Source organism: Musca autumnalis, unplaced genomic scaffold, assembly GCF_047663935.1.
Source record: "Musca autumnalis isolate F117 unplaced genomic scaffold, ASM4766393v1 scaffold_1, whole genome shotgun sequence".
Classification (NCBI taxonomy): Eukaryota; Metazoa; Arthropoda; class Insecta; order Diptera; family Muscidae; genus Musca; species Musca autumnalis.
The window spans coordinates 291,847,328-291,870,569 of NW_027411644.1; the positions used below are offsets into that span (position 1 = coordinate 291,847,328).

The following is a 23,242-nucleotide window of genomic DNA, read 5'->3' on the forward strand; positions in this document are numbered from 1 at the left end:
ATTGAACAAAATTTAAAAGGAAGGTGCTTACACCTGCAAAGTTTTTGCGGATTCTGAAACTAAAATGGTCATAGATGAGAAAAATCAAACAAACAAAAAAAAAAAAACGCCGGAGCGCTTTTTAAATAAATCGCGGTTCAAGTTGACATTTTTAAGGGTTGTTTAGGTTTTCACGATTTTGCTTGGAAACCGCAAGTCCTATCGAAATGGGACTAAAGAAAGTGTTGCAGCTATGAAAATTCTCTACAAGATTTATAATATCTTCGTAGTTTTTACCGTTATTGAGATATAAAAGTTCAAATTAGGACAATGGATTGACTGCATCGCCTCCTTATAAAACAAGGGCACGACTGCAATTTCCCAACTTAAACTTATATATCTCAAAAATGGTAGAACCTACGAAAAAATTATGAAAGCCAATCTTGTAGAGAATTTTCACAGCTACAAAAAGTCTGAAAGTTGGATCTGAACTTCTATATCTCAAAAATTTTAAAACCTAGGAAAATATCAATAAGCCAATCTTGTACAGAATTTTCTCTGTTACAACGGTTTCCAAGCAAAATCGTGAAAGCCGAAAAAAGCCTAAAGATGTGAAATTTGATCGCGATTTAGTAAAAAATCCAGCCAATCTTTTCTTGTTTTCGGATTTTTCTCATCTATAAACATTGCTCAAGATTATAGCTAGCTCCATGCTCATAGCCAGCTCCCATTAACCGATTTCTTTCCCCACAGCAATATTTAGTCCATATTTAACCCACGAAACAACTCATCAACGTTTCATTTTGCACTTAGCAATATTTTTGACAATTCGCAAATTTTTGCGTTTGATAAGTGATAAGTTGCTAAAGATAAGTTGAGTGTGCTAAGTTTTCAAAAAAAAATATTGCTCTCTTTTTGATTTTCTTCTTCTTCTGCTAAGTGAACAGTTGTAACTGCAAAATATATTTTGCAAAGATTTTGCAAAAAATTGTGCACTTTCGTTCCACAGAAAACTTAGCATCTTGTTTTTGCAGACCAAGTTTTTATAAGTTTGCCTAAAATTTGCGGGATAAACGTCCTCTTTGCCGATGTACATTGTTAAAACAAGTAAAGTTTTTAAAACGTTACGACGGGAGATTTTGTTCAAAAATAATGAAAACACGGTAATGACAAGAAAGTATAAGGATCGATTTTATTTTTCCGAACTTCCACCCTCCGAACATGTGCGTGAAGATAAATCGATTTTAACTAGCGGAGACAAAAACCACATTGGTGGTGGTATAACAGTTGTATAGCAGATTCGTACGAAGGTAAAAACGATTTTGAAAAACGATTTCCAAGGATATATGTATGTTTTAGAATATTGCTCAGGATATAAAAAAAAGATGCACGCATGCATAGCACTAAGTATTTCATTGTGGAAATTTTGAGAAAATCGGAAATTTTTGAAAAAAAAATTATTATTACACAAAAAAGATAAACAAATCGACCGATGATGAAATGCCTTCATATTGAGGGGCCCTCTAGGAAAAATTTATGAGTCCTGCGGATATATGGGAATGTGCTAAGCGCTGAGAGCTTGCTATGAGCTGGATCAAATCTTGGATAACTAGTATGGTAGACTGCGGACGAGCCAACGTCTATTCGTACTTTGTTCGGCTGGTGATCGACGACTTCGGTGAATAAAACTAGAAAACATATTCGGATAGTCACACGAAGTGAATAGGAATTATTATTGATGATGATGTTGTCGTTGATGATGTTGTCGTTGACTGCATTTGCTAAACGATGCACAGAGGGGTGGAATTTCAAAAAACGGAGATTAGCTCAAAAAATGAAAATGAATGAATGAAAAAATGAAAACAATATATATTTATGGGTGGACCTATTGAGGGGCCCTCTAGGAAAAATTTATGCGTCCTGTTTTCATAAACGGTCAATATTTAAAAATTTCTACAATCATCATGTATTGAAATAAATATAATCTGAAAGTGCTCCCAATAACCTATTTAACGGTGCCCTCCATATATCCGCAGTAAAAACCTGCATGGATACAACTGAATATATCAGTTCCGACATTTTTCAACATTGAGTGAGTATGGATATGTAGAATGTAGTTTCAGTTACAAGTTGATACTAATACGTTTTCAAACAGGTATGATATGAGTTGGTATAGACAGAAAGAAAGGAACATATTTGTTTATATCTGGTTTGTACAAACTGATATAAATGGATATTGGTGTGACACAATAAGTACTTATTGTATGTAGCCCAAACAAAATAGGAATTGAAAGATAAAAATTCCCACAGAGCTGAATTTTGATGGAGATGTACATTTATCATTAAAATAACGTCTTAAAATTCTCTGTTGGTCTTATGCGTGGAAAAAAATTATTCATGATCATAGGTCATAATTTTATTTTTGTTTTTTAGTTTTAAAAACGGTTTAGTTAGTCAAAAAACGGTGATCCTTACCAAAAGTGATAATGATATGCACATATAAAGCAGATATAACATATTTGACTCGAAAGTCAGGATACAAAATCTGGTTAGACCTGGTTCAATTGGGCCGACTACTACAAATCAAAAATGTGAATTTCGAATTTCTTCAGAATCATGGACCAATAACAAATTCTGCATGATGTAATGGAGGGTATATAAAGTTTGTCACTCTGTTTGTAACCCCTCGAAATAATAATTTAAGATCATATAATATGTATATATTCTTGATCAGCGTTCTTCTACACAGATATAGTCATAACTGTCCTTCTGTGCAAATCACTTTAGTGTCCGAAGTATGTAGGTGGATAATACTTTGGTATATGTATTGTAGGTCCATTCAACTTGGACCAAATTGACGAGCCGTTTTAAGGCCTTTGGAAGGTATTATAATTATGTCAACGTTTTTATATAGGCACATATAAATCGAAGCGTCACTATAAAAATGATGATGGTGGTAGTCCTATTGGACTGCCAATTCGTTTATTTTGTGTTTTCAAAGTCTAAAAACGCTTCTACAAAAACTAGTTTATATAGGTCCACATCCCATATAACAGTACCACAATGTTTGACATTTTTCACGTTTTATCAATATTTTCAAAATACTTGGCCGTAATTTGGCATTAACGATTCTCAGTGATTAAAAACTTTTCCACCAAATATGCAACTGCTAACAAAACAAATTTACCATTGACATATATGTTATGGTGAGAAATGTACAGTATCGGCCAAAACTAAAGCACCCCCTCAGTACATATTTTTAAAATGAAATTTTTTTTAAGAAAACAAAGTTGTAATTTGTATTTGTATTTTTCGTTTTCTTTATTTATATCCATATTAATAGAAAACACAATCAGAAGGTATTCAGAATGTAATAAACAAAAGTTAAAATTCAAAAATCATTTTAGGTCGAAAATGTAATCGGACAAAACTAAAGCACCCCCCTATTTGAAGTATAACAAAAACCATTGAAATCATATTTCGTTGGGCCTCCTCTATTCTGGATGACACAATCACATCTTTTAGACATAAAGGATTCTAAATAATTAATTATTGCAGGCGAAATAATTGATTTTCGGAAAATTTAGCTTAAATCCTCAAAATACCGAAAATCGGAACTTATCGCTATATGGGGGCTATACCCAAACGTGGACCTAGGACAACGATCTTTGGTGGATAGGTTTTGTGACCACTAGGAACCCTAAGTACCAAATTACAGCTAATTTAGTGGGGAAATATGGCTTAAAAATTCAAAATACCGAAGATCGGAAGGTACCGCTATAAGGATGCTATACCAAAACATTACCCGATATTGTTTATATCCATTTAAAAAAGATACTACAGCCTCTTCTGTTCAAATACAAAATCGCTTAAGTTTAAAAATTAGCAAAAGAACGATTCACAAAAGAACGGTAGACGTCGGCTTATTCAGTCGACGACGACCAACAAGCAATATTTAGGATTTAACAGTTGCCCACTTGGTACACGTCTTTTACCATCTGAATACATTAAATTAAATATAGCTTCATCGGAAAATAGCAGTATCCTCCATTTTCTAATCCAATTCACTTTTAGTCGATATTAAAGGTTTCTTGCTGGTCGTCGACTGAATAAGTCGACGTCTACCGTTCTTTTGTGAATCGTTCTTTTTCTAATTTTTAAACTTAAGCGATTTTGTATTTCACCAGAGGAGGCTGTAGTATCATTTTCGGATGGATATGAACAATATCGGGTAATGTTTTGGTATAGCATCGTTATAGCGGTACCTTCCGATCTTCGGAATTTTGAATTTTTAAGCCATATTTCCCCACTAAATTAGCTGTAATTTGGTACTTAGGGTTCCTAGTGGTCACAAAACATATCCACCAAAGATCGTTGTCCTAGGTCCACGTTTGGGTATAGCCCCCATATAGCGATAAGTTCGGATTTTCAGTATTTTGAGGATTTAAGCTAAATTTTCCGAAAATCAATTTTTTCGCCATCAATAATTAATTATTTAGAATCCTTTATGTCTAAAAGATGTGATTGTGTCATCCAGAATAGAGGAGGCCCAACGAAATATTGATTTCAATGGTTTTTGTTATACTTCAAATAGGGGGGTGCTTTAGTTTTGTCCGGTTACATTTACGACCTAAAATGATTTTTGAATTTTAACTTTTGTTTATTACATTCTAAATACATTCTGATTGTGTTTTCTATTAATATGGATATAAATAAAGAAAATGAAAAATACAAATAAAAATTACAACTTTGTTTTCTTAAAAAAATTTTCATTTTAAAAATATGTACTGAGGGGGTGCTTTAGTTTTGGCCGATACTGTATTTGTATTTTAAATCTAGTTAAAAAATAACCACAAAAACGCTTCAACAATTGGTTTGAGCGCGTGAAAAAGTGTATAAATCAAGCTGAAGAATTCTTTGGAATATAATAAGTTTTATATTTTATAAATATACGTGTTAGGAGGCCCCTTAATAGGTCCATCCCATATATGTAGGCATTTCATCATCGGTCGATTTTGTTTTACTTTCTTGCGTAATAATATTTTTTTTTCAAAAATTTCCGTTTTTCTCAAAATTTCCACAATGAAATACTTAGTGCTGTGCATGCGTGCATCTTTTTTATATCCTGAGCAATATTCTAAAACATACATATATCCTTGAAAATCGTTTTTCAAAATCGTTTTTACCTTCGTACGAATCTGTTATACAACTGTTATACTGTTATACCACCACCAATGTGGTTTTTGTCTCCGCTAGTTAAAATCGATTTTATCTTCACGCACATCCTCCGAACCACCTTCTGAACTTCCCTCTCCCAACTTCCACCCTCAGAACCCTGAGAACCACACCCTTCTGACCTTCCAACCTGCGAGTAACCCCATTCTCGAACTTCGACCCTACGAAACACCCCACTCCGAACTTCCAACCTACGAACAACCACCTCCGAACCACCCAACAAATCAATTAGACTAAACTCTATTTTAGAGTTTTTATTTTATTTCATTTTATATTAGTTTTATTTTTATTTTTTAATTTTATACTTATTTTTATTTTTTTTCTTTATTGTTATTTTATTTTGTTTAATTTTTATTTTATATTTATATAATTTTTTAATTTTTATATTTATTTTATTTATTTTTATTTTATTTTGTTTTATTTTAATTTTACTTTTATTTTATTTTTTATTTTTTTTTTATTTTTTATCGTCTTCAGAACTTCCAACCTACGAACAACACCCTCCGAACCACCCAACAAATCAATTAGACTAAACTCTACTTTATAGTTTTTATTTCATTTTAAATTAGTTTTATTTTTATTTTTATTTTTTTAATTTTATATTTATTTTTATTTTATTTTCTTTATTTTTATTTTTATTTTGTTTTATTTTAATTTTATTTTTAAATTTATTTTATTTTTTATCGCCCTCAGAACTTCCACCCTGCGAACCACACCCTTCTGACCTTCCAGCCTGCGAGTAACCCCATTCTGAACATCCAACCTCCGAACCACTCCATTACGAACTTCCACCCTACGAAACACCCCACTCCGAACCATCCAACAAATCAATTAGACTAAACTCTATTTTAGAGTTTTTATTTTATTTTATATTTATTTTTATTTTATTTTCCTTATTGTTATTTTATTTTATGCTATTTTATTTTGTTTAATTTTTATTTTATATTTATATATTTTTTTAATGTTGGACTGCGGAATTTTACAGCTTTGTGTTTATTTCAGCTTGAGTCCATATTTTGTTGTAATTCAATTGTTTGAATAACAACAAAATATTTTAAAGTGGATATGAAATTGATTAGTTGCGGGCGAAGGGTAGGGAATACTATAGTTTCAGTTGTCACCAAACAACTTCATCAGTTCCTACCCTTCGCCCGCAACTAATCAATTTCATATCCACTTTAAAATATTTTGTTGTTATTCAAACAATTGAATTACAACAAAATATGGACTCAAGCTGAAATAAACACAAAGATGTATTTTTTTAATTTTTATACTTATTTTTATTTTATTTTCTTTATTTTTATTTTGTTTTATTTTATTCTATTTGTAATTATTATTTTATTTTATTTTATGCTATTTTATTTTGTTTCATTTTTATTTTATATTTATTTTATTTTGTATATTTTTATTTTATTTTGTTTTTATTTTTATTCTATTTTTAAATTATTTTTAAGTTATTTTCATTTTATTTTATTTTTCTTTTCTTCTCTTTTATTTTTATATTTTTTATTGTTGTTTTTTATTTTATTTTTATTTTCATTTTATTTTTATTTAATCTATTTTTATTTTATTATTTTTTTCATTATGTACTCACTTCATTTCATTTCATTTTCGTTCTCGAGTCCAATTTTTACATGTCTTATTTATGAAGTAGAAAATAATGCAAAGATGATAAAATGTTCCGTTGAATGTTTGCAAGAGAATATTGCCATATGCAAAGTTATGACCATTTCGGTTTCTCCCTTCGAGAGATATCGTGCGCATCTTTTTAGCGTACATTTTTGAACATTTGTGAGGGAGGAACTGGAAACGAATATTTTTGAACTTTTGTGGAGGATGTACTGGAAGGAGTGGACCTATCTTTGAACTTTAATTTGAATTTAGACAAAATGTTTCGATACATACAAATTTCAAACAAATCGGTTGATCCGTTACAGAGTTATACCCAGGTTACACTTAACCGGATTAACACAGTGGGTTTGGATTTCAAATGTCAATTCCATAGCGCAAATGTCAAATAAATCCTCTCGAAGTGGGTTAACCCGGAAAAAAGCCGTAGTGTAACCGTACTATTATGGTGCGCACCAGTAAGACAGGCAGTCAGACGGACCGACATGGCTAAATCAACTCCAAATTGTCTGAAATGGATTTTGTCCAAACATACTTCTAACATATCTGGTAGACATAGATTAGGTTCGAATATGGGCTGTATCCGTCCAACGCTTAAGACACTTTCATCAGAAAATTTAAAATATTCATCAAAGGTACAACGATATAATATTCTTTCACTTACTGACGAAAAAATTCTAACAACGATTACGTTGGCTATGAGGACGGCAATCTTGAAGGTGAACGTGGAGAGCACAAGGATACGATGGAATTGAGAAGACAATGTAAAGGAAATTTATTTTTGATTCCGTTATGTGTTCTTAAGGGAATTTACAAAAATCTGTAGTGCCAGGTTAAACATTTAGTGGTGCAATTTTTTGCAAATTCTAGTTCCTGAAAATATACTTAAAAAGAATGCAATTATTAAAACTATTGAACATTTAATGGTCCAATTATTTGCTATTAGTTTCAAGTTTGACTTCAGTCGAAAACGTTATGGAAATTGCTTTCTTCGAATCATCAAATATCAATTAAAAGTTTGTTTATCTATAATGGCGGTCTATTTAACAGCAAATTGCAATTATATAATTTGTATTGCGACAAATATTGATTTCCATATCAGCAAAAATTAATTGCATGGAAAATTTGATTTAAGTGAATGGCAAAAAAAATGTAATCAAATAAATACAACAAATTAATGAATGAATTGTTAGCTTAAAGTAATTTCAAAACATTAGACAAGTCTGCACGCACAGAATGCTTTTTGTTACTAAATCAACTAAAAACAGACAAAACTTTCAGTCATCAATAACAATTCCGACACGATTTTACACAACCAATATTAATTTAAAAAATATATACCTCTCAACTAATTCCCTTGATAACCGTTCATTATTGAACATCCAATGGCAATTTTGTGGGAAATGAACACCAATTTGCGTGTCGCATATCGATTACATCCTTCATCACTTACCTGAAGTGATGATAAGTGATGTCCTAAAATAGTCAATTTTAACATTGCCTCGGGTTGCACACACGTTAAATTCCAATCAATCATTGTGAGAATTTTATGGTGTAGAAATGTAGTGCCGTTGGCCATACCGAATGGCAATGATATTATTTTTCTACATTATTTAAATGCGGGAAAATATGTATAGATATTTTTTTGTAAACACCAATTTTTGTGAACTGTATTGAAATAGATTTAAGAAGATACATTTTTTTGCACATTGCTCATTTTAATTAAGACTTAAATATTGAAATACAAATAGTTTTACGGAGAACAACTTAATTCCACGAATGTCAACATGTTTACAAATCAATTTCAAATTATTAATATCATGCTTAATCAAAAGCTTAATTTTGATAAATGATTTTAATTTTGGCAAAACATAAATAAACAATACTTTTTATTCTGCTGATAAACATTCAACAAGACATCAACTAATTTTTCTCTTCTGCACCCAAACTTAAATAAAAATCTCTTGAAGACAACTGAAATAGAATTAATTTGTCAACTGTTATTCAGTCACAACAAAATTCAACAACAACAACAAAATTAACATATCTATTTTTATACTTGACATTTACAGACATACACTGCCGCTCACTTGAATAGAACCCCCCCTGCAAAATTTTATTCAACCTACATTTTTTCCGAATTATACAAGATATGAAGTTTTTAACTTTTATTATATTTTGCTTCATGTGTTTGGAGTAAACTTAGTCATTCAATTGCATTCAAATCCATTTTATATAAAAATTATACAAGAAAAACAAAATAAAGTCAAAAATTGGAGTAAAAAAATTGGCTCATTTGAATAGAACCCCCCTATAAAACTTGCGAATGCAGATAGACTGTATTATAATATCGATGCATATTTACTCTATATTGAAAACGAAGTACTTTCAGTAATATTCAGTGAGAGAATATCCTTCCTGATTAAGGATACACCCGTATATCCTGCTTTGGCAAGGAATCTTTAAATAATCAGGTGTAATGCCAAACAAAGCTTGCTTTTTTCTGTCATCAAGTTTATTTTTGGAAGCGTACTGTCTCCTAGAGTCGTATATTTTACGCATAAGTCATTCCCATACAGTTTAGAGAATATTTACCACTGTAGAATATGGTGCCCCTTCCAGGATATCTGCATTTCTATTCAAATCTTTAAGCTTTGATGACTCGAAGTGTACAAAAGTTTATAAAATCGTGATGAAATTTCCACTCGGGATATCCGAAAATGTTTCTCAATACTGGAAATGCCTGTTTTAGAACTCCTTTGTAAATTGTCGTGCGCATTTAGGGTGAAATAAATTAACGCCCAAGTCCTTCATAATTATTAAGGACTCTCCTCATTAAGTAAACAATTGCATAACTCTATAACTATTATTTTCACGTCTATTGAATGGAAGACCATCTTTTAAATTGTTTCTGTAGCGATGAATGTGTTTTTATTTTGCTGGATCGCCTTACTAATTATCAAGGACTTGGGCGTCAATTTAGTTCACCCTAAATACGCACAACAACTTATAAAGGAGTTCTAAAACAGACATTTCAAGTATTGAGAAACATTTTCGGATATCCCGAGTGGCAATTTCATCTCGATATTATAAACTTTTGTACACTTCGAGTCATCAAAACTTAAAGATTTGAATAAAAATGCGGATATCCTGGAGGGGCCACCATTTTCTACAGTGGTAAATATTCTCTAAACTGTATGGGAATGACTTATGCGTAAAATATACGACTCTAGGAGACAGTACGCTTCCAAAAATAAACTTGTTTACAGAAAAAAGCAAGCTTTGTTTGGCATTACACCTGATTATTTAAAGAATCCTTGCCAAAGCAGGATATAAGGGTGTATCCTTAATCAGGAGGGATATTCTCTCACTGAATATTACTGAAAGTACTTCGTTTTCAATATAGAGTAAATATGCATCGATATTATAATACAGTCTATCTGCATTCGCAAGTTTTATAGGGGGGTTCTATTCAAATGAGCCAATTTTTTTACTCCAATTTTTGACTTTATTTTGTTTTTCTTGTATAATTTTTATATAAATTGGATTTGAATGCAAATGAATGACTAATTTTACTCCAAACACGCGAAGCAATATATAATAAAAGGTAAAAACTTCATATCTTGTATAATTCGGAAAAAATGTAGGTTGAATAAAATTTTGCAGGGGGGTTCTATTCAAGTGAGCGGCAGTGTAATTAATTACTTAAATATACCCCACAGGGTATTTGTTTGCTCTTGGGATTGAAAAGGCCAAACAAAGGCTGAGAATTTTGAGTACTAGAAAGGTTATAATGTCAGTTAATGGGATGTTTGTTTTTCAATTTCACATTAAAAATGACTAAATATATAAATGAATAATCGGTTAAAATTAATGCTTAACCCATTTCGTCCCTAGACAACATTTTCATTTATTTTTTAAAAAAAAAATACTTTTTTAGGGTAATTAGGACGGACCCACTGATGTCAAAAATCGACTCAAAAAAATCTCAGATTTTTCGTTTTCCCAGCAAAAATCCTCATTACTAACCTCCTTTCCCACCCATTATTTTAACAAAGGGCTTACTTACTTACTTAGCTGGCCTTTTACAGAACATTTGTTCCATAAGCCGAACTAAGAAAAAATCTCCAATCCTCTCTGTTTGCTGCTGTATTTTCCCAATCTGCGGCCCGTATTTATACGCCTTTTTAGCGGGTTCATCATCACTCATTCTTATAACATGGCCTAGCCATCGCAATCGTTGTATCTCGATCCGTTCAACTATATTGATGTCATTGTATAGTTGATACAGCTCGATGTTCATACGACGCCGATATTCGCCGTCAACACAGATTGGCCCGTAGATCTTTCGAAGAATTTTTCTCTCAAACACACAAAGCACTGCCTTATCTGCTTGAGCAAGTACCCATGCTTCGGAACCATACATTAGCACGGGTAGTATCAGTGTTTTGTACAGTGTTATTTTTGTTTGACGAGAGGTGGCTTTATTCCTAAACTGCTTACTCAGCCCAAAGTAGCATCTGTTAGCCAACACTATTCTTCTTCGTATTTCACAACTGATGTTATTTGTTGGGTTTATGGCGGTGCCGAGGTAGCAGATTCTCTTTCGACTTTTGCAAAGGTGTCAGTTACTTCCTTTACCGATCGACCCATGATGTCAATGTCGTCGGCATAAGCCAATAACATGTGGCTGTTCGTGTATATCGTTCCATTTCTTTTGACCTTCGCGTCTCGTATGACCTTTTCCAGCAGGATGTTGAATAGATCACACGACAGGCCGTATCCTTGTCTGAAACCTCTTTTGGTAGTAAACTCTTCGGAGAGGGTCTTTCCAATTTTAACTGAGGATCTCGTCTCAGTTAATGTCATTCTACAAAGTCGAATGAGCTTTGCAGGAATACCAAAATCAGACATGGCTTGGAACACCTTTGAACGTATAGGGCTGTCGAATGCTGCTTCATAATCGACGAAAAGATGGAAGGTGTCGATCTGCATTTCTTGGGTCTTTTCAAGGATTTGTCTCAAGGTAAATATCTGGTCAATGGTGGATTTGCCAGGTCTAAAGCCGCACTGATAGGGTCCAATAATTTCATTGACCATAGGCTTTAGTCTCTCACACAATATGCCAGATACTATCTTATATGCAATAGGGAGCAGACTTATGCCCCTATAATTGGAGCACACAGTCTTATCACCCTTCTTTTGGACTGGACATAGGATGCTCACGTTCCAATCGTCGGGTACGCGTTCTTCCTGTCAGATGGTGCTAACTAGCTGATGCATACACCTTATCAGCGTGTCGCCTCCGGTTTTGAACAGCTCGGCTGGTAGGCCATCTGCTCCTGCCGCCTTATTATTCTTCAGCCGGTTTATTGCTGTCCTTACCTCATCTTGGCTGGGCGGTATACATTTAATACCATCATCTGGGATTGGATCTGTGGTATCTTCGCCGTCTTCACTGCTATCGGATACCAACAGTTTGGAAAAATGTTCTTTCCATATCCTGAGCACACTATCTGTATCAGTTACCAAATTACCTTGTTGATCTCCACAGGAGGATATTCCTGTACCAAAGCCATCAGTTTGATGCTTCACTCTTTGGTAGAATTTTCGGACTTCGTTCTGTCTCCTGTACATCTCCATTTGTGCACACTCCCTCTTTTCCATTTCACTCTTTTTCCTGCGGAAAAGACGTTTCTCCTCTCTCCTTTTCTCCCGATACCTCTCTCGTGCGCTACGCGTTGCTACTGATTGTAAAGTAGCCCTATATGCCGCATTTTTTCTTCGCTAGCAGCACGGCACTCCTGGTCATACCACGGATTCTTTGGTGGAGGTCTCTGGTATCCAAGTACTGATTTTGCGGCTGTTTGCATGGAGTGGGCAATATTTTGCCATTGCGCTGATATGTTATCGGGACGAGAAGCGCTATCATTAAGCAATTGGGTCAGTTGAGTGGAATATGCTGTGGCTATCTGTTGTGTTTGCAGCTTGGCGATGTCCAACTTTCGTGTTGTGTCTGCAACGAGGTAATGGTCCGAATCTATGTTTGCTCCTCGGAACGATCGTACATCCAACACGCTCGATGAATGTCTTCCATCTATCACAACGTGATCAATTTGATTTATTGTTCTTTGGTCTGGAGACAGCAAAGTGCCCTTATGAATATCGAGATGCTCTGGTACTGCTAACTACCATGTTTTTTGCCGCTGCGAAGTCTATCAGCCTCATTCCATTGTCTGATGTTTCACTATGTAGACTGAATTTCCCAACTGTTTGTCCAAAGATATTCTCCTTTCCAATTTTGGCATTAAAATAGCCTAGAACAATTTTAATGTCATGGGCAGGACAACGGTCATATGTTTCTTCTAAGCTCTCGTAGAATATATCTTTGGTCTGTTCGTCCTTGTCTTCGGTTGGGGCATGAGCGCAGATAAAGCTGATGTTGAAGAATTTTGCTTTAAATCGAATTGTAGCAAGTCTTTCATTCACTGGGGTGAGGCTGGAGACCAGATGTTTTAACCTCCGACCAACTACAAAACCGCAACCAAACTCATGCTTTGTGTCATGGCAGCTATAATACAGTGCGTCACCTTTAGGTGTTGTTGTGACGTCTTTCCCAGTCCATCGTATTTCCTGTATGGCAGTAATATCGGCTTTGTACTTTCCAAGTACGTCTGCCAATGCGAAGACTGCACCTTCTCTAAAAAGAGTGCGAACATTTCAGGTGCAGATTCGCAGATCATGGTCCTTAAAACGTTTGCGGGGTTCGTCAACTAGAGGGGTTTGTTTTTCTTTTCTTTCGTTTTTTCATAGTAGGTTGTTTTTTCTAGGGGAGGGTTACTAACCCGACGCCCAAACCCAAGTTTTTAACGTTCTTATGGGTGAACGCGCGGCACATGTTAGCTCACTACCTTTAACGGGTGTTAAAGGCAGTTCCCCAGGTGACACCACGGGGAGGTCAGTGTCCACTTGAGATGAAAGAGGGACCAAGATAAATCCTGGGCTTTGCCATGTTAAAACCGGTCAGGACCGTTCCTTGATATCTTCCATCCCCTACGTCACCCAACAAAGGGCATGTCGCGCGAAATATCTGTTTATTTTGTAACCACCGAAATAGGTAGATGGTAACCACTGAAATAAGTAGATACTGAGTAGATTCTGACTAGTTATTTCAGTGGTTACAAAATAACCAGCTACTTCGCGCGACATGCCCTTGTTAAAATAATGGGTGGGAAAGGATGTTTGTAATGAGGTATGTGTAGATGTAAAATAATTTTGATTTATTTGCTGTTTTCTTGATTTATTTTATAATTTTTGAATGAAAATGGTTGAAGAGCGGTATTGAGTCTTCTTTGGGCCTATACAACTTTTCACCGGAAATGTGTCATTGCTGGTCCATATTTTGGATTACCACCCATAGAACGGTACCGCCCGATTTTCGGCTTTTTTTAGGGATTTAGCTACATTATCCTACAGAAATTGTTGAAATTTAATACATAAGTACATTTCTACGTTTTAATATAAGATAAGAACCAGTGTTCAAAATTTCGAACAGTCAACTTTGCACATATACAGTGGTGGCCAATACATTTGCAACAAAATTGCACGTTTTAGAAAAATGTCTGCAAAATATTTTTTAGAAAGACAGTTCAGGTATTTTTTGCAATTATTTATAGTTCAATGCTTTAAGTATAAGAAAATAAAAAGTTTTGCCACGATATCCAACAAGAATTATGAAAAAATTTTAAAAATACATAAAACGCCTTAAAATTTAATGTTCAAAACATATGCAACTGAGCCACATCGCATGCAAAAATCGTCAATATTTTTTAAAATATTATTTTTAATATGTTTCAAATTATTTGTTTTTTGTTTTTGGAAGTTTAAAAGTGAGTGCAATTCTAAAACTGATGTCAGTAATACGTACTTCATCGGGGGAGTGGCGGGTCTAGGGGAGGGACATAAGCACGGGTGCTAGGATCAGAAAATTAGGAAATAATGGAAATATCTTGATATTTAAGTTTTAGATTTAATAATATTCAGAGTCCAGAGTGCAGTTACATCGCTTATTAGCAAAGGGCAGAAGTCTGGGTGTCGAAAAACATATGAGCGTAGGGACCGGACCCGTATCAGAGTGAGTACTACTGATCTATTGACGTTATAACGGGCGATATTATTGGAAATTCGAGATTCTATAAAGTTTTAGAAAGCCCGTCAGATGATAATTTATCGCACACATTTTGTGTATAGACATTTTCGGGAAGAACACAGGTTTCTCAAAAAAAAAAAAGGCTTTAACACATTTAGTGCTCGCTAGAATACAAAAAGCATATCTCATAAATTTATGACAAAATACGTATATTATGGAATTACATGTCAAAAAACAGGAATACTATAAAATTCAATCAGAAGACTATAAAAACGGTAGTTATAATATAATGTTAATGGGCTTTAGCGAGTACTAAATGGGTTTCATGCCTTTTCTTTTCTTGGGAAGCCTGTGTACTTCCCGGAAATGTCTATATACAAAATGTGTGCGGCAAATTATCATCTGACAGGTTTTCTAAGACTTGTTTTCCTTTATAGAATCCCGATTTTCCAATAATATCGACCGTTATAACGTCAATAGATCAGTAGTACTCCCTCTAATACGGGTCCGGTCTCTACGCTCATATGTTTTTCGACACCCAGACTTCTGACTTTTGCTAATAACACTGTGCGACAACAAAAAAATGACAAGGAAAATCGAGTAGATTATGAAAGTAGAGCTAAAAGTATGAGACACGTGTATCGGCGTTTTTAAAGTTTACGTCGGAAAGTAACCAAAATAGGCGGGGTAAATTCCGCCCATTTTTAAATTTTTTCGAAATATTCGAGTTTAGATATCTTGGAATCCTTGCATTTCAGGTATATAGTGTCTTTGGCAACATTACATAGGAGGGTTTGGAAAATATTTTTGTTCAAAATTTTAACCCTAATGCGGTTCATCAAAGGGGTCTTTTTTGTCCTTTTTTCGAAAATATTTCAAAAACTCATTAAAAATGTGATCGCATCAAATCCGAATACAAAATTGTTCGCCATAAAATTTTACTATAGGTCTCAGAATACACCAAATCTGTAACTCTTGTCTAATCGCCAGGAATCTCTAAAAATGAAAAACACGTTTTAGGGTTAAAGTCGGACTTCATCTGAGTTTATTCAAAATTGTCCCACAAAACATAATTTTAGAGAGATGATGTCAGAGACAAAAATATTCTTCGTCAAATTTCTCCATAGGTCACCAAAGAAATGAAATGTCTATTTACATTCTATAGCATGAAAATATCAGTATCAATTTTGCTGAAAAAACATGAAAGTATTTCCCAATTTTTTTGATGAAAATTTTTTCCTTCTTTTTTATAGTTGATACATGGAAGTAATATAAAACTTGGTTATAAGTGAAAAGTGTCAAAGGATGAAAAATTCTACACTAAATTTCACTATGAGTTTCAAAATAAACCATAAACCTATGTACACTATTTCCTTAAAAAAATTAGATTACAAATATATATGTTAGGATGAAATTATATGTTTTAATTTTGGACTGTTAATTTTACATAATTCCATACTCGATCAAAATCTAGCAAAATCCTTTACTTTTTGGGAATATTGTTAAAGAAAGAATTGTTCCAAACGAAATTTCATTATGGGTCTCTGAATACACGAAATCTGTAACCATAGCATATAACATTCTTAGCAGCACTTGTTTTTGATATATAGGTTTTAGGGTCATATTTTCCAATTTTTATACAGATTGTCGTTGTGATTGAAAAATATAAATATCTTATTGATGGTTTTTCGTTATAAATTCATACAGAATATCTTGTGCGTTCAATTTAAATAGCTTTAAAAACATTTGTCGTGAATATATATTTGAAAAATATAAAAAAAACCTAGATCGGACCTGCCAAAATTGCGTAATTTTCATACTTTCAACTTAAATTCCGTAGTTAGGATAAGCCATTGGTTACTTATATTGCGAAAATACACTAGAGGTCTACGGGACTCACTCCTACTTTGGTGGCATTTACGGAATAAACCTTAGAAATTGACATATTGTTCTTTATATTTTGTGAAACGGTTACATATGGTAATGTTAAAAAAAGGTTTACAAACGTTGAAGTTGAGGTTTACCTTTTAATAAATCGCGAACTGTAAATATATTTTATACAATATGAATATATTTCTGTTGATTGAAGTGTTTTAGCCATGATCTCATAATATGGACCATAACAAATAATTTACGTGGAAGCTGTGTTGGTGGTAATACAAAGAAATGGGTAAACATGTGTTGAAATAAACAAATTTTTTTGTGTTCTTTCTTGATTTCTGATCAAACCACGCCATATTCAGACCTGTGGTCAAAGAATCAATTAAAGAATATCCTTTGTTCAACATAGTTCTAATGTACAATTTTTCGATATAAACACTGCAACCCACAGAAATCGATGTTGACATTTTGAAGTTTTGATTTCGGCGTTTTATGAATTTCTCTTATAATTATAGGGCGCATCCAGATAATGTCATAAACAATTCACACGGTTGTAGAACTCCTAATTCCACGTCGTTTGATGTATATCTCATAAGTGTACTCTGTACACCTTCCAGTAATAGGACTCCAAAGTCGAAAATTTATTGCGTAAATTTTCTTAAAAAACAATTTTTTGGCTTTAAAATTTACAACTGTCATACAGTTAAACTTGAACCCAGTGTGATTTTAGTTTTTTTAGCGCCGGATGTAATGAGTGCTTACGCGTTCGATATTATAAATTTATATAAATTATATTATAAAATTATATAAATTACAGAAATTCAGGAGTAATATTCGCATTTCAACCAAAATAGAATGTGTTGGCACATCCGCGGTTCTTGACGAATATGTTTAAAATTTGTTATATTAAGGTATTTTTATCAGAAAATCTCTGAAATCGGATGCGTCTTACAAGCATATACACATCGCGAAATTTTTACCCATTTGAAGGTTTTTTGAATGGTAAAATGCAACTGACGGCACACATTGGCCGCTGAATGAAGCATGGATAAATTGATACATATTGATACACATGTAACTCAACTGATTTAAAAGCTTTTTAACTTTCGTGTTTTTTCTAATTTCAATATTTCTCTCTACTTCTTAATTCTATTGCTTATGATAGAAAGCAAATATACTTTCACGATGAAAAACTATGTTCCTTTTAGAAGTTTTAGCAAAATTCTTCAAGTTTTGCATTGAAATTTAGCGATATAGGAGAAATAACTCCCAACAATATTTCTCCAATTTTTCGTATTAAACTAAAAATATATTTTTGAAATAATATTCCAACAATAAGTTTTCGTCTTTGTCGTTGCTGTAATATGCAAGTTATAAACCTAATCTTTTCGCTTTTGGTCTAACATTTTTTACGCGTTATCTAGATTATACCCCCAGGCATTTCTGCTAACGAGGGTATATACACTTTCATACGGACAAAATGTGCCTCATAGAAATAATGGTTTTAAACCCCAAGTATGTTTGAACGAAATCCGCTTCAGACAATTTGGAGTCGATTTAGCAATGTCCGTCCGTCTGGCTGGCTGGTGCGCACGATAACTCCCGAACGGAGCAACCGATTCGGTTCAAAATTTGGCTTTCGTAATATTTTGTCCAAACATAGTTTAAGTTCGAAGATGGGCTATATCGGTCCACTCCTTCCGGTACCTCCCCCAAAAAAGTTCCAAAATGTTCGGAAAATTTGTGCGCACGATAACGCTTGAAGGGAGTAACCGATTTGGCCCACACTTTGTACATCGTGAAAGTTCTACCAGACTTAGACGAAGTTTAAATATGGACTCAATCGGTACCTCCCACACAAAATTTCGGAAAAGTTCATTTTAGGACCTGCTCTCGAATCGCTTTGATTTTTGTTGTAGCAACTTGTATTCGCTGTCCCCCATACGACGGTACAGGTTTCATAAGGGACAAGTCCATACTTCCTGAGAAAATAGGCTGAAAGGTGCAAAAAACCCTATGACACGGTGTGTAGTGGTTGGAGCGCAAGATAAATCCCGAACGGATCTGCCAATTCGGTCCAAAATTTGACCTTCGTAATATTTTGTCCAAACATAGTTTAAGTTCGAAGATAAACTATGTCGGTCCACTCCTTTAGGTACCTCCCTCACAAAAATTCAAAAATCTTCGGAAAAAATATGCGCACGAAAACTCTTGAAGGGAGTACCTGATGTAATCAATACTCTGCACATCCTTATATATCTACCAGATGTAGATCAGGTTCGAATATGGACTATATTTTTGCACTCCTTTGGGTACCTCCCACACAAAATTTCGGATAAGTTCACTTTAAGACCTGCTCTCGAATCATATGATTTTTGTAGAAGCGATTTGCATTCGCTACCTCCATTCGTCGGTAAAAGTTTTTTCAGGAGCGGGTCCATATTTCTTGGGAAAACATCCCAAAAGGTGTAAAAAGCCCTATGTCACCATATATGGCTCTCGAATTGTTCTACCGATTTGGTGCAACATTTGGTCTTCGTCATATTTTATCCAAACTTAGTTTCATGGGGCAATACCGGTCCCCAACTTCCGGTACTTCTCCCCAATATTTAAAAAATGTCACTAAAATGTTAGGACGATATCACTTGAATGGTGCAACCAATTTTGTCCAAACTTTGGATCTCCTACTATTTTGTCAAAATTTAGTTTAACTTCTAAAATGGCCCATATCGGTCCTCCCTAAGGGTACCTCCCCCACAAAAGTTCAACATTTGTGTTAATTCCTAATCCACATTTTTGTCGGCAAGTTCAAATGTTGAAAAAGGGCCACAAAATTCTGAAGAGACGCTAAATACATTCTATCTGTTCGTAGATGAAAGTTTCAATTCACATTGGCTGAGGGTATACCTCTGTCGACAAAGCCGACTGACACTTTTTTACTTGTTTTTATTCACACTTGCACCTTGTACGATTTTTACTAGCAGGATATTAAAGTGGTTACACGAGAGACTGTCCCATTGCCTGCAACCTTGGTAACTTAAATATTTTCAACTATGGTATGGAAACTAAAGATTCTGTTGACAATTACTCCCCACAAATTGGACACTTCAACAAAATGTTCCTGTCCCAAACATATTACGTAGATATTTGTAACTATTCACCACAAACTATAAAAACATATTCCTATTTGGGAGTAGTGTGGTGCTGGTAAACAAAGACAACTTACCGCAATTTCCTGTGTCGCATGACAGATACAATGACCAGCATGTTGCCAAGTATGGCAGCGAGTATGATGAAACCGATAATAAAACATTTGACGATGACAAATGTTAAATGCGACTCGCTGAGGGCATCAATAGGAACTGAACTGCTGCCACCGCCACTACTGCTGCCGGTGATGTCGGTACCCAGACTGGCCACCGAAACTGGACTAACGCCACCACCATCACTAGTACCGCCAATATTGCCAAAATTACTTATACTAAATGGATCATCCATGTGGCCAATTTCCAGAACATTGCCAGAGGCGCCGGCAGCAGCTGCACCACCTATGACACTACTTGTGTCCAACAGACCGTTGGCTACAAAATTGAGATATTTCGAATTTGTATCCTCGGCAATGTGTATGAGATTGTGGCGGGGTTGGTGGGATTGGGAGGCCTGATGATGCGGATGCTTGTGATGTTGATGGTGATTGCTGTAACCACTCCCACTCCCAATGCTATTGCCATTGAAAACATCATTATTCGTCGGCATGGAGTCTGGTGAGGAACTTGTTATGTTTGCCATGTTTATTAAAGATGTTAACAAAGTGTTGGTGGCTGTCGTCGCTGCTGTTGCCATGGTTGTTGTCATAAAAGATGAAGGTAGTGGTGTGGGTGTTGGTGTCATTTCGGTGGTCAATATGAACAACAAAAATCAACACTCAAACACAAGTCAGTCTCTTGGGGGTGGTATTTTCCACTGAGGGAGGGAAACTCTGTGCCTCCTCACAAGTTGAGTTAATTCAATTGAATCGCTTGATAGAGTTTTAAACTTTTAACCATTCACAATTAATTTTTTTTTGGTTTTTGTGTTTTTTTCTTTCAGTTTTTTTGTTTTGTTTTCTTTTTTCATGGGAATTTTAAAGTCTGTCTTTCTCTTATACTGCGTTTTATGTATGTTTACTGTGGTGAACACCGAGCAGAATTCATTAAATGAGCTATCAAAGCTAATGTCCTAATTGATGGTGTTTTGAATGTTGTTGCTGCTGTTGTTGTTGTTGTTGTTCTTGTTTTTGGCATTGCTGAGACTGAGTTTCGCCAAGGTGATATTACTTCGATACATACGCTGGCAATGTGACAGCAGGAGCCAAATTTGGCGCTTGTCCTTATTAACAATGTTTACAATTTTGGTATGCTTGCTGGCAACAGCGTTTGTGGTTATGCTATTATCCTCATCGTCCTTGCTGTTCGTAAGGAATTTGTGGCCACCAATATGCCGTCGAGGCTTTAGTTGTTGCTTTAAAATGTTTAACTGTTTCGTCTGCGGGTTTAACGTTTGATATTTTAAGCATTTAATGAGACAGCAACCACATTTTAAATGATAATCGGGACAATTTCGAATTTGGCACCGATTGTGGCGGTGATGTTTTGGCTGATGATTTTTTAAACAGTTAAAGTTCTTTTGGTTTTTCGTGGCTTGGCATTGGTTTACAGCATTATGTTTGTGTAGCTTTTGGTAATGGCATCGGCAGCATGGAAAGTGGATTTCCATTGATTGCCACATGGCTGAAAGTAAAAATAGAAAAAAAACGGGATTAGATTGGACATTTTTTTTGTAGATTTTTACAACATTGATTAGAGTTAGAAATTTTATTACAATTTCATACAGAGAGGAAATTATTTTTTTCTTTGTTTCATGAAGCAATGTCCGATTTCATTTAATAAATATACAATTTTAATAAAGTTTTAAGGCAATATCTATTTTCAGAACGACAGCTAGGTGTTGCGTATACGCATTTCGAAAGATTGGGAAAATCACTTATACGCCTATATAGCCCAAGTTTACCATTCTCATAGTAAGGCATAAAAAGTAGCTTTTCGATCTCGTCCTCCTCTTGTTTACTCAGTCGAAGCCTTCCAGTTCTGAATGTAACGCCATTCTTTATCGAACTTCTACTATTTAATATATTTTTAAAACTGGAATAAACATGACATTATTTTCCACAATATTAACAAGCTTTTTTTGAAAACGCGACCATATCGATAAGTTTTTAGTAAGAAACGTACCTAAAATTTTCTGAGCGACATTTTTATACCCTCAGCCTTTAGGCTAGTAAGGGTATATCACAAATATTGTCAATTATTTCATATTCTATTTCAAAAAAAGGTTAAATTTTTTTTCGCGCTACATCAAAGATTTTTGGTACGTATGTTAAGAAAAAATTCCCTAGTACGAATCTGCTCGCGAACCAATTTTTGTGTGTTGCGGACAAAAGTTACGGAAAGTTAGTTAGTAAAACGACATTGCAATGCATTTTTTGTAGATTTTTACAACACTGATTAGAAATATAAATTTAATTATATCTTCTAAAAGAGAGGAAATGATATTTTCGTTGTTTCACAAAACGATTTCATTTTGTAAAGACACAATTTTAATAAAGTTTCAATCTATATGGTTTTGAAATCGATAGTTAGGTGTTGCGCATACGCATTTCTAAAGTTTGGGAATATTACGTATACGCCTATATACACCATGTTAACTATTCCCATAGTAAGACACAAAAGGCATTATAGTGTAGTATAACAAAGTATGTAGCGTAAATACTAGAGTTGGGTAATCTAGTTCCTAGTTCCTTGTACTAGTTCCAAACCGTATGAGTAACATCATGAAATATAAAAAACAAATCAACAATATTTAATCTGAAAATGTTGTTGTACTAATGCCAATTTTAATCAATAAGTATTTATTTTTATTTAAGTAAAGCTGGTACCACATTAGTTCGATTTCCAAGAAACAGCCGTATCTCACCCTTACACATCAACAGAGAGCCACATTTTTTGAGACATTTTAATTAAAGGGTTTCTGTACTCAGAAGGTAAAACATGTATGAAAAAATAAACCCAAGACCAATACCATTTAGTAGTCGTAGACTTATGTTAGATACTTCCAATACCATTTCAGCCCTCATCGACCCTTATACCAAATTTCAGGATTTGGACGCATTTAAAAAAAACTCTTTCAATTATCGTTCACGCGTTAACAAAATGGTACCAAATTTAGTACTATTCAATCTTATTTCCAGTGAATCTCATTCCCAGCTCTATGAGTTTTTCCAAACCCTATAATAGTAATTTACATATAAATACATACATATATATACATATA

General features: G+C 34.2%; 1 protein-coding gene across 7 annotated transcripts in view; it reads right to left on the reverse strand.

The window, feature by feature from the left end:
• Octbeta1R (Octopamine beta1 receptor) overlaps nt 1-23,242 on the reverse strand; it is a 544,036-nt gene that overhangs the window by 113,407 nt on the left and 407,387 nt on the right. For all 7 annotated transcript variants that reach the window (XM_073961618.1, XM_073961617.1, XM_073961616.1 and 4 more), the window contains one exon: nt 20,100-21,642. In XM_073961618.1, coding sequence (XP_073817719.1) covers nt 20,100-20,764 — 665 coding nt within the window. In that variant the 5' untranslated portion in view covers nt 20,765-21,642. The remainder of the gene's footprint in view (nt 1-20,099; nt 21,643-23,242) is intronic.